The sequence below is a fragment of the Saccoglossus kowalevskii genome, chromosome 1 (genome assembly GCF_978046115.1).
Source record: "Saccoglossus kowalevskii chromosome 1, keSacKowa6.1, whole genome shotgun sequence".
Taxonomy (NCBI): Eukaryota; Metazoa; Hemichordata; class Enteropneusta; family Harrimaniidae; genus Saccoglossus; species Saccoglossus kowalevskii.
Window position 1 is genome coordinate 39,018,912 of NC_140641.1, and position 14,349 is coordinate 39,033,260.

The 14,349-nt window shown below is 35.1% G+C and overlaps 1 protein-coding gene and 1 long non-coding RNA gene across 3 annotated transcripts in view; one reads left to right on the forward strand and one right to left on the reverse strand.

The window, feature by feature from the left end:
• Positions 1–14,349, reverse strand: part of LOC100368706 (elongation factor G, mitochondrial-like) — a 47,847-nt gene that overhangs the window by 26,341 nt on the left and 7,157 nt on the right. Inside the window, exons 1-3 of one of the 2 annotated variants that reach the window (XM_002742232.4) lie at positions 13,404–13,554; positions 10,430–10,728; positions 6,385–6,432 (exon numbers count right to left, since the gene is read on the reverse strand). In XM_002742232.4, the coding sequence (XP_002742278.1) occupies positions 6,385–6,432; positions 10,430–10,486 (105 nt within the window). In that variant the 5' untranslated portion in view covers positions 10,487–10,728; positions 13,404–13,554. Of the gene's footprint in view, positions 1–6,384; positions 6,433–10,429; positions 10,729–13,403; positions 13,555–14,349 lie in introns of those variants that run through there. The other variant, XM_085501956.1, reaches the window with a different exon arrangement.
• Positions 1,354–2,683, forward strand: LOC146750887 (uncharacterized). The gene is made up of 2 exons (XR_014928675.1): positions 1,354–1,649; positions 2,520–2,683. It is a non-coding gene; the product is annotated as an uncharacterized LOC146750887 (long non-coding RNA).

Here is a 14,349-nt window from a genome sequence, read left to right on the forward strand (position 1 = left end):
ATATATATATATATATATATATATATATATATATATAACAATATATATATATATATATATATATATATATATATATATATATATATATATATATATATATATATATAACATGATGTATAACGAATATATAAAATTTGAATATAATCAGTCAAAGCATTTAAGAAATATGGCTCTAGAAGCCCAATCATTAAAACAAAATGGCCACCAGTCAGCCATTTTGAATCCAATCTGAAAAATAAAATGACGTGCATCAGGAACCCGCAATGTCTAATGTATGTACCAAGTTTGAACAAAATCCATCCATAAATGCCAGAAATGCTTGATATTTGATGATTTTTTAGTGCTAAAATGACCACCATTCGGCCATTTTGAATAGGATCGTCAAACCAATATATCTGTCTATCTATGACATGATGTATATTAAATGAATATTTAAAATTTGAACATAATCGGTGAAAGCAAGTCGGAGATATGGCACGAGAACCACATTCATTTCTATCTGAAAAACAAAATTATTTGCATCAAGGTCCCATGTATAATACCAAGTTTGAACAAAATCCATCTGTAAACAGCCGAGAAATGCTTGATTTTTAGCACAAAAATGGCCGCCATTTGGCCATCTTGAATCTTATTGAAAAACAAAGTGATGTGCATCAATTTAAAACAAAATCCATCTGTAAACAGTCCCAAAAATTTTGATTTTGATGATTTTTAGCACAAAAATGGCCGCCATTCGTCCATCTTGAATCAGATCGTGAAACAAATTGACATGCATATGTATAATATCCTGTATGATGTATGTGTGAAGTTTGATTGTGATTGGTCCAGGCATTTCTAAAATACAGGTCTGGACGCACACACGCACGCACGGATACATGGACGCACGGATGTCAAAGCGCAAGTCCCCAGTTTCGGACTGTGTCTGAACGGGGACTAAAAATGAACAATATGTATAGTATCAAACAATCGAACTTGCTGTTTTCGACAATAATTCGAAAATAACACTTTTTACCAAAAATTACAGCGGAGCTAGAGAGGTTATTATCTGACTCATCACACAGTATGATTGGTTAAGAACTAAATATTTGCAACTTTTTGCAAATAATTAACCATCTGTTGCAACTTATTTGGCAGCATGTTTACATTTGTGCATTTATTTCATTTCTGACCAAGTAACAAGATGGATAAATCCCTGATTGTGATTAAGACTGCACCATTTGGTCTAGAATGGTTTTACATTATCTTTTATATTATCTTGATGAAATACCATAGGAAAACCCACGGCAAATGTGATATCCCAGAGTTCAATGCGTTTTGTACCATCCAATATACACTTTATCTCCGCACGAGGGCGCAATTTCAAATTGAAAGAAAAACTAGCATACACGCTATTACCATTCTATGACCTCAATTGACCCACCAGCCTCATTCCCAACTTGATACTGGAATTCTCATTTTTTTGATGTATTTAAAGTTTTTTACCCGGATCGTTTTAACCATTTCAATAAATAGTTATAGACTATAATTGATTATGCGAAATTACTGCATTTTTGGTGGTTTTTGGCCTACTCCTTTCACTGTTATGTTAGAATTACCGCGAGAGTGCCTCCTATGGATTGTCAACATGGCAGCTCACAAAGTTACGTTCGGTAAGTCCTTTTTTTTACGTTTTACACAAAAAAAAAGCAATTTTTAGAAAATAACGTTCGATTTCTTCAATTATTGGCGCCTTTTTTGTTGCAAAAATGCTGGTCGTGAAAATGAAAAACGTAATTTTGTTGGGGATTTCGAGAGCTTTACAACGATATGTAGATCGACCATATACACGTTATGTCCTTCATAGGAGTAGTGAATAAAGTGTCATAATGTATTTTGTCATTAATTTGCATACCATATATTCACTATTGAGATAATATATACACTATTGAGATACTATCGGTATAGGGATAAAATGAACTTTTTCCATGTATCTGTTTTTGATACCAATGCATTTCATTCGTTTCTCTCAATATTATTTTCTGACATATTATTCATAATAAATTATGTAATATTAAAGTGAGAGTATACTAAATATAGTTAATAACAAATGATTTTCAAAAAAAATGTGCCACGCCCCCTCCACTTGTCACATTTCTCCAGTAAACATGACACACATTGATGTGTTTGAAGTTGAAGAATTAATACCTAGAAAATAGTGTCATTACAAATTTGACAATTTAGGCTGACTTTAGAATAGTTTTACCAAGTGTAAATAATAAATTATTATTATGACAGATTTTTTATATTAAATATTGAGATTAGTTTAATAACAAATGATTTTCAAAGAAAATGTGCCAGGCCCCCTCCACATGCCCCATTTTTTACAGTCAAAGACTTCATAGAAAATGGTGTCATTACAAATTTGACAATTTAGGCTGACTTTGGAATAGTTTTACCAAGTGTAAATAATAATTTATTATTATGACAGATTTTTGATATTAAATATTGAGATTAGCAATGCATCTTGTGTTTTGTTTCAGATCTTTTGTGCTGAACTTACCATGGACAGTTTGCATGTGACGAGTGATACCTGGCTTGATTTTATATACAACATGGAGATGTGATGCACATAGTGTGCATTTGTATTCCTTGTGTGTGCCAAATAAAATTTCAAAATGTGATTCAGCAGAATCCAACAAATTCACTTCAATGTGTTCAGTGTATTTAATTTCAAATGCTAGTGAAGCTGCTTCAAGTTTCTTATCAAGTTTGTTAAGATCATCCTTTTTAGTAACTTGAAGTAACTTTGCTGAATGATTTGCTTCATTAATTTCAACCTTGGTATCAAATTGGTCGACCAGTTTTGTTTCATATTGCTTCACATCATGTTTTTGATCTTCAGATAACTTTGCAAACTTTTGTATAAATTCCAGTTGTTGGTCGATCTTTTGAGCCTCGTTGAAGAGCTTGTCAATTAGTTTACCCACGTTTCTCAATTTAGCATGAAGGTGATCCATAGTGTATTCATTTATGGGGTCATACTTTATAAGAGGATGATTACTCTGACCATTACTTTTTTCTTCTGCCCATGAATTCATATCCGCAAGAGTGATAGACATATCCCATTCATGATTTGGATTGTGACATTTATGAACTGTAGCCAAACATAAATTGCAGAAAAAACTGGTATTCTTTCTCTGCAAGACCAAATTTTTATACTTTTCATCTCTTTCCAGTTTTCTACAGTATTTCATCCCCTTTATACCATGTTGGGCAAATTTTTCAGTGCATGCCAGAACAGGAAGAATATCAACTTCTATCAGTGCATCACTCTCTGGGGCATTTATAATGGCAAATGGAATGCGGCTTGCATCAGAAGACTGGATTTGGATTTCTCCATACTTCATTACCATTATATTTTATCAGACGTATAGCACCACTGATGGCAAATACTTTGAAATTTTGGGACACTCCCTTGAAATCTTGGAAAGTGTGGCCACCCTCACCTACAACTATTTCTAACTTCTGTCTCTCATTTTCATTATCAAGGTCATAATCCAATTTGTTTTCAGTCAATATGTTGAGGACACTTCTCCAAACCAGGCCTTCAATATCATGAACAAACCAGCCCTTTTTATTTTGAGAGGCAGTTTCTGACACCATAGTGTGGAACCGTTTCAAATTATTTCACAAAGTGGTTAATTTGAGAATTCTTGAAACATTTTCTTGTGTTCTCAGAAATTTCTCTAAACCATCATTGTCAGATTCAGATAGACCGCCCCCTAGATGGATAAATATGTGTTCTGCTTCAGAATCATTCCATAATTTAGTGTCATTTGTAGTCTGATCTAATTTCTGGGAAGATGGTGCTGCTAATAAAGCCAATTTAACAGAAGGAGGCAGAATATCTTATGTAATGGCTTCCTTGAAAAAGGATACAGATAATACTGATTTGGCAATGTTTTATCTTTATTTAATCGTAATTGACAAAGGGCACTCTCATCAAATCCATACAACTTTTCACCTACTGCCTGGTGCTGATTTAAGATTTTACTGATGTAGGCTCGACTCCCAGTGGCTTTCTTAGAAATTGCTGATCTTTTCGAGCTAAATAGAACTGCAAGAGAGACTTCCAAATATTTCTTTGAATCATCCCATTCGTGACCCTTTTAATTTTCCAGCAAATTTCTCACCACTTGTCTTACTTGAGATGGCTCTTTTTGAATGATCAAATCGGAAAGTTGCCCTATTTTATTAGCAATGAGCGATCTCGCCTTCATCAGCTTAAATCTGTGAAAAGCACGGCTGGCAATAGAGCTTGCCGTCATTCCCATAACGAACAAATCATTCGACGCGATAGCATAAAATCGCCTACAAACCATTTGAAGTGAGCACATCATTTTAACTTTCTCGAACTGTGAACTATAGTCATCACTGTCATTAAAAAAGCAACAAAACCCGAATATTCGAGTCAAAATCTCGGAAGAAAGATCAGAAAGCGAACGACCTTGTGTGCCGACGGACAACATCGGCGATCGAGTGAGCAGTTGAAGCCAATTTCCCACGTAATTTTGCGGCTAAACTTGCCTGCTTGACTCTTTTGGATACTCTTAGCATGATTGTGTAGGAATACGTCCAGAAAATGTGATATTGGTACAATAAATCGCACGATAAGCACATGGAAGGCTAACCCGGAAACAACTCAAGCGCTAAAAACGTTTTTTGCGCAGAACAATGCCAGAATTTCAGTTCTGCGCATAGCAATATGCGTTGGTACAGAACGTGTTGAATTCTGGGTAAAACCTCGTACCGTGAAACCTTCAAATCATGTCAAAAGAAAATCTAGTGATTGACTTTTGTTGCAAACTGGCTGCAATTAACTTGATGATAAACACAGCCAATGTTGGTGAATTTACTGTGAGAACCTTTTCAATTTGGTCAGTGACGAAGACAATTTCGATAAAAATTCTGTTGGTATGATGATCATATATATTGGGTTAAATATTGTCGACTGGTTACCATTTTTTTTTTTACATTTTTTTCATCCTTTTCTCAGATGTGCTTTTCTAGATTTGGTTTAAATTTGATAGAAAAGGCAAGAGACATAATATTGATTTGTTTTCCATATCCATATACATGAGGCATCAAAATTGCTGAATGTGATTTTCAACATGTTTCAGTTTGTTTCAATATTAGTGACACCCAATTATTCTTGCCTTACAGTATTGTTATATTATTTCTCTTTAGAATTCTATAGTGTTTCTAGACATTGGGAAAAGTGCTCCATTTTAGTTTTTTTCAAAAAACATTTCATACTGCAAAAAAATGGTATATAGATAAACTGTGCTAGACATATTTTCTTCATCAAATCTTCAGTCACCTGAATACAAACAGGTACTATGTCATTGACAATGACTTGTTTACATTAAAATGATTGCCAATCTGCCATCCTGAATCTGATCATCAAATAAATACATATGCATACATGTATGTGTGATATGACCACCAGTCAATCATTTTAAAAGCAATCTAAAAAACAAAACTACATGCATGTCCCATATGTTCAGTGTATGTACCATATTTGGTACTGGAATGACAGAAATGCTGTATTGTGATTAATATTGAACATTAAAATGATCACCATTTAACCGACTTTTGTCAGGCAATGAAACAAATGAACATGCATGTGTCTCAAGATGTATGATGCATACATGATAAATTCTGACATAACAAGCAATGTCAGCACATCACTGCAAGACACTTTCTCAAGAAAAAAATGGCCAGACAATGAGACTTTGTTCTATTTTCTTCTATGCTATCAATAAAGAGCAATTCCTTGAAACATCTAGCTATTTTTAATAGTTACTTAGGACAAATATTATCTACTAATTATCACATTTATCGATTTGAATCAACCTGCAAGTCATTTTAAGATGTCTTGCCAAATTTCAGACAAGAATTACAATGAACTAGTAAACTAACGTCACACTGATATTCTGCAAATGAATGAATGAATCATTTTGATTGTTGAAAAGAGGAATTTCACAGAGCGCATTCTGAGACTCAACAGACCACCATCAAGTGTGATTTGCATACTGAAATCTGGTTGCACTCTTTTCCTTTTGTGTACTCAGATCTGTAGCTTATGTTCGCAAAGAGATCTGTGATCTGACTTCTGGCAATAATTCTCAGTGCAGTGTTCTGAGCAATTTGAAGTGGTACAGTATCTTTGGATGATAGAATACGAAGAAGAGTGCTACAGCTAGATATCAAGTTTAGATATACATGAATCTAAACAACATATCATCAGGAATTTGCAATGCATGTTGAATTTTCTTTCAGTATTAAATCATGCTGAATAATGAAAATACGGGAACCAATGCAAATATGAATGAGCTTATTTACCTGATGTGTTGCTGATGAGCTGGAATAACTACAGAGGCATGGTAAAACCTGCGAAATAAAAAATATATTTTAAAGCAGTTATACTGATATACAAGGCAGAATTTGATACGTCAAAATATGACATGCCAATCAGGCACAATCTTGTAAGTAGCTTCGCACTGACTCAAAAGTAATTGACATTTGTATCTGACCGTCAAACGAGTACTTGTCCATATTGAGAAATATTGCTCTGGAACAGCATTAATTAAAACAAAATGGCCACCAGTCGGCCATATTGAATACATCTATATATCTATAACATGATGTAAAACAAATATATAAAATTTGAACATAATCAGTCAAAGCATATCAGAGATATGGCTCTAGAAGCGTGTTCATTTAAACAAATTTCCCGCCAGTCAGCCATTTTGAATCCAATCTGAAAAATAAAATGATGTGGATCAGGGACCCATAATCTCTAATGTATGTATACCAAGTTTGAACAAAATCCATCCATAAACGCCAAGATCCAGTTCTAGAATACCAGAAATGCTTGATTTTTGATGATTTTTTAGTACAAAAATGGCTGCTATTTGGTCCTGTAATGACCAACGCGTTTACCAAGTTTAAACAAACTCCATCCATAAATGCTAGATTTTGCTGATTTTTTAGCATAAAAATGGCCACCATTCGTCCGAATCAGATCGTGAAACAAATTGGTGTGCATATGTATAATATTATCGTGGATGCTCATCCACATGTGTGTTTCCTCATTCATTAATATTACTTGTTGTTTATTCAGTTTTATTCTTTCGTATTTGTAATTAAGTGATATTATTAGCCTATATTTTATACTGTATCTTTTCGTCCTTATTTTATACAATTCCAAGCTATGTTAGCTGAGATACAACAATTGAAAGTTGTTACATGCCTGAACTATACCATAATGCAGGTATCTCCTAATTTTCGAGTTGTTAGTTTTCTACGGAATTCCGCTAGAGGGCGCATCCAAAATACCCCGATGACAAGCCTGAGTAGGGTTGTTTTTATTGAAGTTCTGTATTCTTACATGCATAAATCAATAGATTGGAAAAGGAAAAAAGTTCCAGAACTCTGCAAATGTCTTCAGGATCGTGGTATAACTTGCAGCAATGTTCGTAAAGCTAAACTGTTTGAACTTGTTGAGTTAGCAAACGAGTTAAATGTTCGCCAAGAGTCAAACAATCGTCGTCGTACTGTAGATCCGTGTAACGTAAAAAACTTGGCAAAAAAAAACTTCATACTTTGCCTTTGTTTGAAAGAGCTGATATGTTTGCATATTTGTTGCATCGAAGTGACTGGACAACAGCCAGACTGAAAGAATATCACCTTAATAATGGCTATTTACCTTCCATAAAGCTTCATCATGTGCAGAATACAGAATTTATTTTCGTTATAGCAGAGTGTATTCGGCAATGATCCATGAAGGAAAATCCTTACAAGCCATGGTTTATTATTAAATCAAACTCGAAAATAGTTTCTGGTGTTTGTAACTGTGTGGTGTAAGTTTGATTTAATATTTTATTCACCAGGCGATCAGCAGATGCAGTTATCATAAATGGACACACGTTTTTTCCTTCCGTAGTTATTTTAACTTCAACTTCGCAACAAATGCCATCATAAGGATTCTGAACAAAAAGATCGATGTGGGAATCGGTAACGAGCGAATTTTCCATCAAATCCGGCTCAATGTTTCCGTTTGCGCTCGTCTCGGGAAGCTGACAGAGTCGTCGTTTTTTCAATCGATGTATAACTGCGGTTGAAAGACGACTGTCTCCAGTTATTGAACCAAAAAAATACTGGCGCAGGATGGAAAATGCTGTGAACAAACCCGGGAATATAGTTTGGCGTCCACTCAGGTTCCCGACGACGCATTCGAATCCACTGGGCACTGGCGTTGAAGTGTTGATTTCTTGGACGAGAGAAATGTATGCAAAGTTACTGTACGCCTTTCATCTCAGGATATTTCGCCGTTTTTTCTTTTTAATCGAACCCCAGGAATAGCCTGGGGCATTACAATACCAGTTAACCATTTTGACCAATTCTTGCAAAACGTTTGTAAAAAATAAGACTTTGGCAACAGTAACTACTAGTATATTGCTTACAGCAGACGCCGCTCAAATTTCAATTCCACCACGAACGTTGAACGGACTGTCATCTGGGTACTTTGAGATTGCCCTCTATCGAATTTCATGAGAAAAATAGTAACTCAGAAATTAGGAATTGTAAAGAAACACAGATTCGGTTTACATAAGGGACGACCGTCAAAAGATCGATGTCGGATAAAAAACTTAATTCCTTTAGTTTTTTTCCAAACCCCCCTACCCCCCACTGAAACTTAATTGATAAATATTGGTCATGGCGTCAGACTACATTCACCATTAAATACAAATTGATAATCGGACAGTAGTATTGCATAGTAGTTGGTTGTCGGGTGGGTGTAAAACGATTTTACAAATGCACCTCATTTGACGCACAGATTTACACTCGAACCAAACCATTTTTCTGTTTTTTTCCTTTTTCGGTTATTTCTGTCCATGATTGGATAGAAAAAAATGAACTACAAATACTCCAAGATTTTTTTGACTTCATTAAAAAATAAAATCGTTTTTGTAGGATGGGAACTTTTTGAGGTCAAACCCCCCACCCCCAAACTAAAGGAAATAAGTTTTTTATCCGACATTGATCTTTTGATGTCGTCCCTAAGCCATTTAATAATAATCAATAGACAGCACTAACGCAATAGGAATCAGTTGCAATGTTGATTTGTATCAATATTGAAAACCTATCACTGTGTCTTCCTCTTATTTTAATCCATAGGTGTGAATCCTACTGAACCCTATAAAAGGGGCATTCTATTGTGTATTCATCAGTTGCCTTCTTGTTACATTGTACTTTCTTTGTTGTAACATTGCCATAAACAGTGTATTGTTTAAATGTACATTACGCTCACTTCCTTTATTGTAACTCTACGATCCAATGCATGCAGTTTGAACCTGATCGAATGTGAGCGAATATCATCCACAAATACTATGTATTATGTATGTGTAAAGTTTGATTATAATTGTCCAGGCATGTCTGAGACGCACAAAGGTCAAAACATAAGTTCCCATTTTTGGACTGGGTCCGAACGGGGAGTAATAACATCCTGCAGTATCAATTCTTTTGCATTGTCAGGGATTGAGTAGGGAAACTTTTTTGCCTCGATGAGAATTTCGTTTTTAATTTACTAAACTTACTCAATGCATTGACAGCGGGTTTACCCTTTTATAGTAAGAAAACTGCATTCAACCATAATTTTTGTTTTTCATGTGAATAAATATGTACATTTACTTTTTGGTGATATGGTTAGTTCATATTATCATCTTGGATGTTCATATTAAATATATAATAATATGTTCTGTTCTGTTTGCAGTTTGCAATTGCAGTGCTCAAGTTTGTGTACACTCAGCTTCCTGGCTACTTGTCCAAGGTGTGAATGGTTAATTTACCCACAACCAGCCCTGGGACAATAGACTGCCAAGCGTTTCCAGACAGGGGATTGATGGACTGTGGTGATAACCATCAATGAGAGTTATACAAATGTAAATAATTTTGCACACACTATGCAAATATTATTTATTATTACATAATGTTAATTACATATTTATCAGCAATTATGCTACTACACCAATAGACATTATAAGGTATAAGTATATATTACTAGGCGAAGATGAGCTGAGGAAGACCATGGAGGTAACTAGAACATATACCTCCACGGTCACCAGCTGACTATTCAGGGTAATTTGGTTTGAATAGTCAAGGTGACGTTCTTCTCTCAATCTCAATCTTATTAACTTCGGTAAAACATACTAAAACGGTGAGATGTGCAAGATAAAGTATCCTATGATGGGCCATCCTATATATTTGAAAACAGTGTAATAAACCGTACGCGTACGGACGTACGTGCACACGTGTGATCGAATCACTACCACGGTCGCACGCGTATTCAGTAGGTAATAAATTTGCAATTAACAAATTTACTTACCTTTTGTATAATTTTACGTCGCCCAGCTAAGAAACCTGACAGCCTAAACAAGCTCATGTTGGTATGAACTATAGTTACAAAGCCGGTACCAAATAAATCAGAGGTACATCGATCATATTCGATCACAACCACTCAGGCTCAATGTCGTCGTAAACGTACTGTTGAGCATGCGCAGATATCATCCTTTTACGGCACATTGGCTTGTAATAATATACGAACTAAACGTCGCAAACTCCTTAGGTCGTAAACTCGTAGACGATAGTGGTATTCACCGATTAGAAACTTTTCAGGGATCGATCCTACAGACAGAAAAAATAACCACACATTCGACAGCGTAAAGCTAATGATTTTTACACAATTTCATCATCAAAACTTCCAGCCCACTGGTACCCAAGTTTTCTGAAGTATAATTAATCGTGCGTCTTAATGAAAGAAGGCGTTGGCAGGTAAAAAGTTACACTAAACAGAATAAAACAAAATACGAGGCATACGAGTCTATCGTTCAGATAAGTTGTAGCGATACTGAAGAACATACATGAAAACACCTTCAACAGGCCACTAGATTTGGGGCGGGTGGTCAGCATATATTTGTTCTGCTTGATACTATTAGTCATTTTTTTTATCGATTAGAATGGTTTCTTTGAGTTTCGGTTCTGTGATTGAACCTGTTGAACGCCATATTTCCCCCGTAAAAAACTAATTTTTCCTTAATTTCAGAACAATATTTCATATAGCATGGTTTCAATTTTCAAAAGTTGTCTTTGACATTTAATGAGCTTCAAGTTGGAAAGAGCAACCATGCGCTGGGGGCATGAAATATATAATACTCGTATATAACTTAAATACTCAAAAATCCATTCATCATGGCGTCCACTGAGTCGCCTAAGTAATCACGTTATTTGGAACAGTGAACGAAATGATAATAGAGAATGTAACACTTTGGGGAGCATCCATCAGCTGTGTTGTGATTGTTGTACAGTCTTCCGAATACCGATGGAAACCCCAGTGGCAAACAAATACAAACTGTACCAAGCCACTGACAGAGAATCACATTCTTATTAAAATTCACTTTCAAACCTGATATGATAACATCAACTAATAGTGAGATCACATTCGACATTTTTTGATGAAAATATACTGATGACTTTCACAAATTATTACATTCAATAATTGTTTAATTCTCTTGGCAGTACGTAGCACCAACTTCACCTGTCCACATTTAGCTGTGTGATTTTACACAGATGCAGATTGTTTTCCCTGTCTTTGTATAAAAGTAATTATCCGCGAGATGATTGGCTCTGTGACATGTATTACCCTATAATAGCGGTCTGGTTAATGATTTAATCACTTGAGTCCAATAAGACCACATTCGACTTATAAAACATGTGTAAACACAGATTTAGTCCATTGGAAACATCACACATTTATTTGCCCATCATACAAAATATCATGTCATATACAAATTGTAAAAATATTTATAATAAATCATGTGGCATAAGTTGTATAGACTTGTGTGCCCGTGTACAGTTGAGGGTAGTGTAACAAACAGGAACAGCGAAAGACATATACACATCTAAACAGTATGGCTGAATCTATTTTTAGTATGTGGTAATATGTTTGTTGAAAGTCAACTTGAATTGAACCACATGTTTTATCAGGTGAAAACAATGATATAGAATTCAAGAAGTTGTCCTGAACTCATAGAATTCATTACTGTTATATGGGTTACACAGTGATTCATTTATTTGTATAATAAGATAATCCAAAGAGTATATAACAGAAACCGTTCACCTGAACCAAGACCAAAAAGTATGGGTAATCCCTTGAGACTGGCAGTAAGGATTTTAGAAATCCACATGGTATGAATAGAACTACAATGCAGGATGGGTCCTGGTGGTTATTTGAAAACAGTAGACTGGCTATGTGGAGATTTTTTTAAAAATTGTGTATTTTTAATGTTTTAGCATGAACGTGAAACAGGGATTTTGCGAAAACGCTAAAAACAATGAAAATTCACTATTTTTCAGAAAACATAGAAGAAATTACGCCCAATTTCTAACAGCTAAAGTATTATAATATATATAGACCCATGTTTGTCATTACTTTTGTTTTTAAAGGTTTTCCATGGCAAATTTTATAACCAATTTATATTTTAATTTCTGTTGTGGGTGGAATTTCCCGGATGGCTCAACGAGAGCGTAAAGTACAATCTCATTGATTTATCATACTGTCAGCATTACCAGTAATCATATGCTCCGTTCTCTTGTCCTCCGTTGATGAATACTTTCACTTGTATTTAGCCATGGGATGAGTTGTTCCATGTAGGTTGGTCAACGTCAGCAAAGTCTAGACACAATAAATCAATGACGGTGCGCACCGGGCATCCACGTGATCATACGGAGTTGAGTTTGATTTGAAAACTCAGTCGTTTGTATGTTTGATAACTACGATATAAGGCGAAAAGATAACATATTCGGAAACATTTGCTTTCCGTATATATCATGGACTCAGTCACCTACAGCACGGTTACTAGTAACCGTGCCTACAGTTATAACAGGTGCGTCATTTTCTGATTCACTGTGACGAGTCAAATACCCTCCCCCGATCTGTACAACCCTGACGAGGAAAAAGAAAATTACTGAATCACCGATCACAACTGACATACAGTTTGCTTGGACGTTGTATTCTGTTTTCAGCCTTCGAAAAAAAATGAGCTAGTGATCAAAACAATGCTGAAATATATGACCAAGCACTGTCCCGTCCTAACAAGGAGGATTTGGAGGAAATGGTCGATGGAAATTTTGAGAAAAAAGTGCAGAGCGTTTAACAGAAATTATATACATGTACATTGTAAAACAGAGACACACATAAATAGAAGGAAACGATGCAAATTGGTACAGAAATATCATCCTTTGGGACGGTGTTTATATGATCTCTCCTCCCAGAGCTTCTAATGGTCAACCCCTAAACTTACTCAACATGTCACGACTGTCCAATGAATGCCGGTTGATATATTGTCAGTATTGTGTCGGAACACGTACTGTCTAGTAAGCCGGTGCTCACGTAACACGCGATTTCGGCGACTACTGTTGCTGAATCGTCCGTCTCAAGCTGTAGCCACTTTGTTCAGTAGAACATGAAATCCCCGGAAGGCGGATTTGAGCACGTACTCAGCGTAATGTGTGCCAAGCCAGTCTGTTTTTTGTTGAACGTACATTTTATAAATTGCGCCCGCTGTTCGCGAGAACGCAATTTTCATGTACACCCTAAACGTGTATTTTTTATTTTTATTTTACATATTTTATTTGTAGTATATTTTTTTAATTATTTACACATTACTAATTACTAACACATAAAAAAACATGAATAAAATTAACAAATAATAAATTCGAATACAATACAATAAAATGAGTACTAGTATATGAAAAATAAACATTTAAATGCATATTTAAAAACTCAATAAAGCCCAAACTTGCACTTCGATAGATAGAATATCATAATACGTATTGAGCAATCAATACTGTATACAGCATAATGATAACATAAATGATATTTCTAACATACAACAACATAATGTTCATTCCAACACTAGATAGTCGAAAAACTGCAGTGATGAGAACTTGATTTTATCCAGCCAGAAGGTGTAACTAGAATACAAAAATAAGGGACGATTCCTCATGGGCCAGCAAAAGTAACTAGCTCTTTCCCATTTCCACACGAGTAAAACAAATCACCCCTTCACTTTCAATTCAGCATTTCATAGTAGGAGCTGGTATATAGGTGAAATTGTGCAATATGAATGAGGGATAGTAACTTTCTAAATGCTTTTTGCTCAAAAAACTTCGAAAATAATAATGTTAATGAATGTCAACAACCAGTCGCTAAATTCCTATTTAGTTTCGTACTCAATATTCAACAGG